The sequence below is a fragment of the Trachemys scripta genome, chromosome 4 (genome assembly GCF_013100865.1).
Source record: "Trachemys scripta elegans isolate TJP31775 chromosome 4, CAS_Tse_1.0, whole genome shotgun sequence".
Taxonomy (NCBI): domain Eukaryota; kingdom Metazoa; phylum Chordata; order Testudines; family Emydidae; genus Trachemys; species Trachemys scripta.
This window is the reverse complement of record NC_048301.1, coordinates 106945890-106952229: the sequence shown is the minus strand read 5'-3', so window position 1 is coordinate 106952229 and position 6340 is coordinate 106945890. Positions and strand designations below refer to the sequence as shown.

General features: G+C 48.4%; 1 protein-coding gene across 1 annotated transcript in view; it reads right to left on the bottom strand.

Moving 5' to 3' along the window:
* Positions 1 to 220: 220 nt before the first annotated feature.
* CTSD (cathepsin D) overlaps positions 221 to 6340 on the bottom strand; it is a 36041-nt gene continuing 29921 nt past the window's right edge. The window contains exons 8-9 of the mRNA XM_034770298.1: positions 5134 to 5232; positions 221 to 3392 (exon numbers count right to left, since the gene is read on the bottom strand). Coding sequence (XP_034626189.1) covers positions 3231 to 3392; positions 5134 to 5232 — 261 coding nt within the window. The 3' untranslated portion in view covers positions 221 to 3230. The remainder of the gene's footprint in view (positions 3393 to 5133; positions 5233 to 6340) is intronic.

Here is a 6340-nt window from a genome sequence, read left to right as displayed (position 1 = left end):
TCACAGCTCAAGGAGGCGGAGCTTGGCTTGTGGGTGGAGCTTGGGAGAATATCTATCCTCTTCCCCCCCCTCCCAATTTCAACCCTGAAGTGATTTTAAGTTCACCAGGTCCTCCACTCTTCCTGCTTTCCCCCCACCTCTTAACGTAATGCCTGACCTAAGTGAAGTGTTCACTACACCTTGGCAATTCCAAACTACTCAAAAGAAAACAGCCACAAGGTAAGGGGAGAAAAGATGTTTTCATTTCAATTTTCTATAATAAAATGAGAGACAGTAATTCTGACAGCAAATCAGATTGCCCAGGAAAGAAAGTCAAACAGTATTTCAAGCTCTGTTTGAAAAACACAAGTAAAACAACAAGGGGAAGAGTCTGATTTCAGAAGCAGCACAATCTTTGCATTGCAAATGTGTTACGTCAAATAAACCGCTCCCCCAGCCTGTCATGAGATGTGTCTTTTAGGGCATCACTATGGACCAAATTCTTCCCTCAGATATAAACGTCCTGCATGTCTGACGACAGAAATTGGCCCCATGTTACCAGTGAGATGCTACAGAATGTACAATATAGGGCAGTATATGTTTAACAGCAATTACTGTACAATGGCTCCTTCATAGAATATCCTGTGCCTGTTTTGGAAGGGGTTAAAAATAGATCCTTAATAAAATCTAAGCTTACAGTCAATTCCCTGCTAGAGTTTTACCTTCCACCAAATCTAAGTAATGGGCATCTAAGAAAAGTTCTATGTTTAAGTCACTGTATGGGATAAATTCTTCAGCTGAGAAAAAATTTAGCAAAACTTTAAAGAGCTCTGGGCACTTGATCAATTTGCAAATGGGACTCTCTGGAGGGCAGCTGAGTATCTGTGTTTGATGGGTTTTGGGAATACACCATTGTTCTCCAGCTAGGTCTTTAGGCTGTAACAGATGCCTTCAGCTTCCAATCCGAGGCAGCAGCTGAAGAGTGGGCACAGACAGCAGGCTACGGTGGGAACAGCGTATTTATCATTCCTGGGGCTGTGCAGACCGACGCGTCTATTAGAGCGCCTACATTCACACCAGTCACAGCTGCCTCAGGCAGCCCCTTCCAGGGGCCTGAGTAAGAGTAATGATTGTAAGCATTAAGTACGCACAAACGAAACCCAGCCCAGTCTGAGCAGCAGAGGTTGTTATTAAAGCCCGAGTCAACGTTAGCAAACTCCTCACAGGTGCAATGGACTGGAAAAGGGTGGCGCTCAGCAAGCTGATGTGATGTGACTCGTTTTAGCTCCTCTCCGCCCCATTCTCCCTGAACATCCAGATTAACTGGCAGTCCTTTTCTCTCCCCCGACGGCACGCTCAATGTTGGCTTGGGCCTGGGGAAAAGTGTGTATGCTCCCTAGTGTGACTGGCCTCCTATATGCCCCCAGGCACATTACTGCTCTCACTGCCTGGCAAAATCCTGGCTCCACTAAAGTCAGTGGCAAAATTCCAATTGACTTCAGTGGGCTCCTATTTCATGCATACATTACTCCCACTCCTCTCACCTTACTGCTACTGTTGGTGTTACGCTGGCTCACACCAGGGCACGATCTGCATCTTTGACTTTTCTTTTTCACCCTCCCGTGTTGTGCCATCGCTCGTGCTGCATTATACACTTGGGGGCCCAAGCCAAAGCCCACGAGAGTGTGTCTGTTCACTTCAGTGGGCTTTGGCTCAAAGCCTTGATAACTCTACCAAGCTCACTCTCTCCCACTTCCTCAACACCCTACTTAAAAACCACTTTATCCCCCGTCTGTCCACCACTCGCTACTTGCAGTCCCTCCCCTGTACTGCTGCCCCATGTTTGTCTTGTGTAAGGGCCCGACAGGGTGAACAGTTTTGCATACGTAGTTGCTGGCTCTTGCCTGGGAGAGTGTGGGTCTGTGCGCATGACCATTGACTGTAAGCTCTCCAGAGCAGGCAATGCGCCTCACTCTATATTTGTATAGCACGATGTGCATTTACCTGGTTTTGAATAAGAAAAGTAAGCTAGGGTTCGGAATAGGGAGTGTAGAGTAGAGATGAATTGGCTTCCAAAGGCTCAGAGGTTTGGTAAAGAGAAGCACCTGGAACTTGAGATGCTTCCCCAAACCTCTTTGATCTGGAAGTCTTGCAAGTCTCCTGTCTGACTGCTAATAGTCTCTGGTTTGATCAGATCAAAAATACGAGTAAAATCTTCAAAAGCAGCTAAGTGACTTGAAAGCACCTAAACCCCATTGACTGTCAGTGGGACCTAGGGCTTCTAGGTAACTTAAATGCTTTAAAAAAAAAAAAAAAAAACAAAAAATTAGCTCTCAGCTCAATAGCTCTTGACAAATTTTCCCAAACTGTAGAACTTTAAGAAAAAACCCCAACCAACAAAACTATTTCAAACCTAAGAAGTTTGGGTTCTCTCTTATTTTATCTGAACTGGTTTGCTCAGCCTTAAGTGTAAAGATGGACCATTGTGGACATGAACTCAAAGACCATTATCAAATCCTACCACGGTCCCCTTCCAGTTTCTGCTCCCTGAGGGTTCTACTGGCTGGAGCCCCTATTGTCATCCCTGCCCAGTGAGACACGTCAATAGAGATGGTCACACCACACCAAGTGCTCCCATTGTGCTGCCACAACACAAGAAACTCGGCTACTGTGTTTTGATCCTAAGCCTTCCCTGGTGTATTTTAAGGGATGGCTCATGCGGCAATCTCTCGATCACCCTCCTCAGCTCCACAAAAGAAATCAGTCTCACAAGGAAGCACATTGAGAGCCACCAGACTAAGCTTCCCCACCCTGTCATTGGTTAGAGAAGAGGAATAAGGAGAAAGTTTTCTGCATGTACATATATAACCCCCTCATCCCCTCCCAGTATAACAGTGAATCTAATGACCATTACCAATGTAGGTTCTCTGCAGGAGGAGTGGAATCATCACATGGATCTCATGAGCTAGCTCTCCTATTTGCGAGACGGGTGCTTGGAGTCATGACTTCATTTGCTAATATTTAAAATGGAGCTGGAAGATCTAACAAGGCGGGGGCTGCTCTAGATTGAATGATCCGCTAGAGCTCTCTGATTATCACTTATTCAAGAGATGGCAAAGGGTCATTAAGAGGGCACTAATATTGTTTTTAATTTTAAATCTATTTCCATTTCTTTTATTTCCTCATTTGCTTCTTAATCCTGGGACTCACTCTCTACAGTGCGTGTGTGGCAGGGGTGGTGGGGCAGGCGCTCAAACACACTTGGCAAAGCCAACAGAGTCATTATCACGGTCAAACACTGTGTAGTAGGGGCCAATGAACACGTCTCCCAGGATCCACAGCGGGCCCCCGGGAGGTGGGATGTCCAGGGCTGAAAATCCACTCAGGCAGATGGTCTCTCCCTGTACAGAAATCTACAGGAAAGAGTGAGAAGGTCAGTAGAAGGACGAGTCTTTCATCCCTTCCCCCGCCCTCCCACAAGCTCGGCTCTAGGGCACCAATTGGTGGAACTGACTCTACGTGGTATGAGGTATTAACCGTGATCATCATCATCTATCATGACAGGGACTGGCCCTGAGCGCTCCAAACCCAGTGGCAGATGGACAACAATAGTAGAAGAGGTATTGAAAGAGTCACATGATGTCCTGTCCATTATTGCTCACCCTGCCTCCCTAGTTTCATCCACTGCAGGAGCTGATGGCTTTACTCAGGCTACGTCTACACTTGCAGATGTAGAGCACTAGGAGTTAAACCAGCCCTCAGAGACAGCAGCAGCGAAAGCACTGCCGTGTGTTCACACTGTGCTCCTTGTGACTGTGGAGCATGTCCACATTAGCAGCTCTTGCAACGCCACAGAAAGCAGTGCATTGTGGTAACTATCCCAGTGTGCAAGTGGCTGCAGCGTTCTTTGGAAAGGGTTTGCGATGCCTAATGGGGCAGGCACAGTGTCACATGATGCAGGTCTCCCAATCCCTTTGTTCCAGGGCATCCTAATAGATTGCCAGCTGCTTTTCAAATGGGGGGATAGGGGTGGAGTGTGACAGGGAGTGTGTTGTGTGTATGTAGAGGGAGAGACAGTGTGTTTTGGGGGGCAGAGTGTGTGTCAGCATGCTGTCTTGTAAGTTCAGACAGCGGCAGGGGGAAGGGGAAACCCCAACATCAGCCCCCATCCCCCACCTCTCTCTCACACATGCACAAATGCCTGCCTCTGCAGCAGGAGCAATCCACAGTAATGGTTGCTTTATCCTGGAACAGATAAGCATGTTGGCTGTAAGAAATGGAGCTTTGAAAGGGGATAGCCGCATGCCTGCAGCCGAGTTCAAAACAATGACGAGAGTGGCCACTTGACTTCAAGGGATTATGGGATGTTTCCAGAGGCCAATCACAGCACAGTAATGCAACAGTCATTCACACTGACACCCCAGCACTTCAGTCCGGGTGCAGAAAGCTCTATGCTTCTTGTGGAGGTGGATTACCAGGAGCGCTCCAGCTGTGGAGTCCAGGCTCTCTAAGTGCCTTGCCAGTGTGGACATCTCAGGAGTTAGGGTGCCCAGGGCTGATTTAATGTGCTCTAACTTGCAAGTGTAGACAAGGCCTTAGCCGTCTCCTATTACTGCAACAAACCAGTGGAGGTCTCCACTGCTCTCTACAGACCCAGCAGCTGAAATCTGCATGACAATATCCTGATTCTTCAGACTCATGTTTCTCCCTGAGTCTGGCACGCAGGGGTCCCATCTGGAACCGTAGTGCATGAAACCAATTCTGACCTTACACACACAGGTCTAACTCTCTGCAGAGTTGCTTCTGATTTAGACCAGAGTGAGTGAGGTGAGAGTCAGACCCTGTGATTGAAGCTCTGGGCTGATCCTGCTCCACATATCCTGCTTTGGAGACTTGCCTGCTCTCTTGACTAGAAGAGGTTATGACGCGGACTCAGATAGGACTGGCAAGCAGCTAACCTTGCAGCAGTGAACAGGCACTATCCTGGCAGGACTCACGTGGGGATTGGGGTGAAACCCCCGCTCTACTGAGGTGGTAAGACTACCACTGACTTCCGAGGGGCCAGGATTTCACCACAACAGCCCTGCCTCCTACGTCTAAGTGAGAAGAGCTAGCGTAGGAAAGGGAGCTGGGTAGAAGCTGCTCTGGACTCACCTTGAAGATGTACTGTTCTCCGGTGAGCTCATAGGGCTTTCCTCCTAGCATGAGAGTGACGACGGGAAGGGACGACACTTTATCGCAGGGGATCACGTACTGAAAAGAAAGCAGCAGCACACTGAAGCATGAGACTCCATGGGCACAGAAAAGCTGCTGGTTGGCAGGCTTAAGGAAAAGGGGGTCGCTATGGGAGATGGCTAGGCCTCTCCTTCTGTGCTCAGACAACAGCCTTCTGCGGGTTAAGGGGGGAAAAAAAAAAAATGGAAAGGAAAGGAAAGGAAAGGAGGCAGCCTATGGTAATTAGTACCCTCTAGCCTTAAATAGAATCCTAATGGGTTCTTTGCTGAGGCATGGACCCCTTACGATCAGAAGGGCTCAGCGCAGTTCAGTGCACAGAGTTTCAGACAGCCAGTGGGAGGACTAGCTCAAGAGGCGGTGTGGTCCTGTGGGTAGCACGCTGGACTGAGAGTCAGAAGACCTCAGTTCTGCTCCCAGCTCTGCCACGGATCTGTGGTGAGAGACTTGTGGCAAGTCACTGCATCACCCTGCCAGGCTCTCCTCCCAACCTTTGTCTGTGGCGTCTCGAATTCCGATGAAATGGGAATATAATGCCATTGGGCTCCTTTGAAACCCCCACACTCAGAGCTCTTTGGGGCACAGACTATTTTACTAAGTGCACATGTAGCGCCTATGCACAATGGGGCCCCTAGGAGCTGCTGAACTAATGAATAAAAGCACAAAATACTGGATGCAAAGCAGGAGCAGGGGCACAAATACAGGGCTTCAAGTCCTTCAATCCCTTGGCCAGCCAGGCCCCAACTTGCTCTCCACAGACCCAGTTTTGTCAGTGGGGCTTGTTACAGGCTATGCTGGGGTATGTAATGGGCAAGTGTTTGTTGCATTGAGAAATCTCCCCAGACATACAAGGGCTTGTAACACTATATTCTTACATCCTGCCTAGGACAGCTGGGCTTATGGGGGCTGGTTCTGTTCTAGCACCGGGGAAGATGCTTTCAACCGCTGTTTGGCAAGTCATATTACTGAGATTGTAAATGCTTTGGGGCAGGGAATGTCTCTTCATTAGGCATTTGTACAGCCTCTAGCACAGTAGGGATAGGGCCTTCTAGCTGCTACTGCAATAGAAATAGATGGTATTGAACAAAAAACCCTAGAGACTCTGGATAGGTGCAATCCATCTAATTAT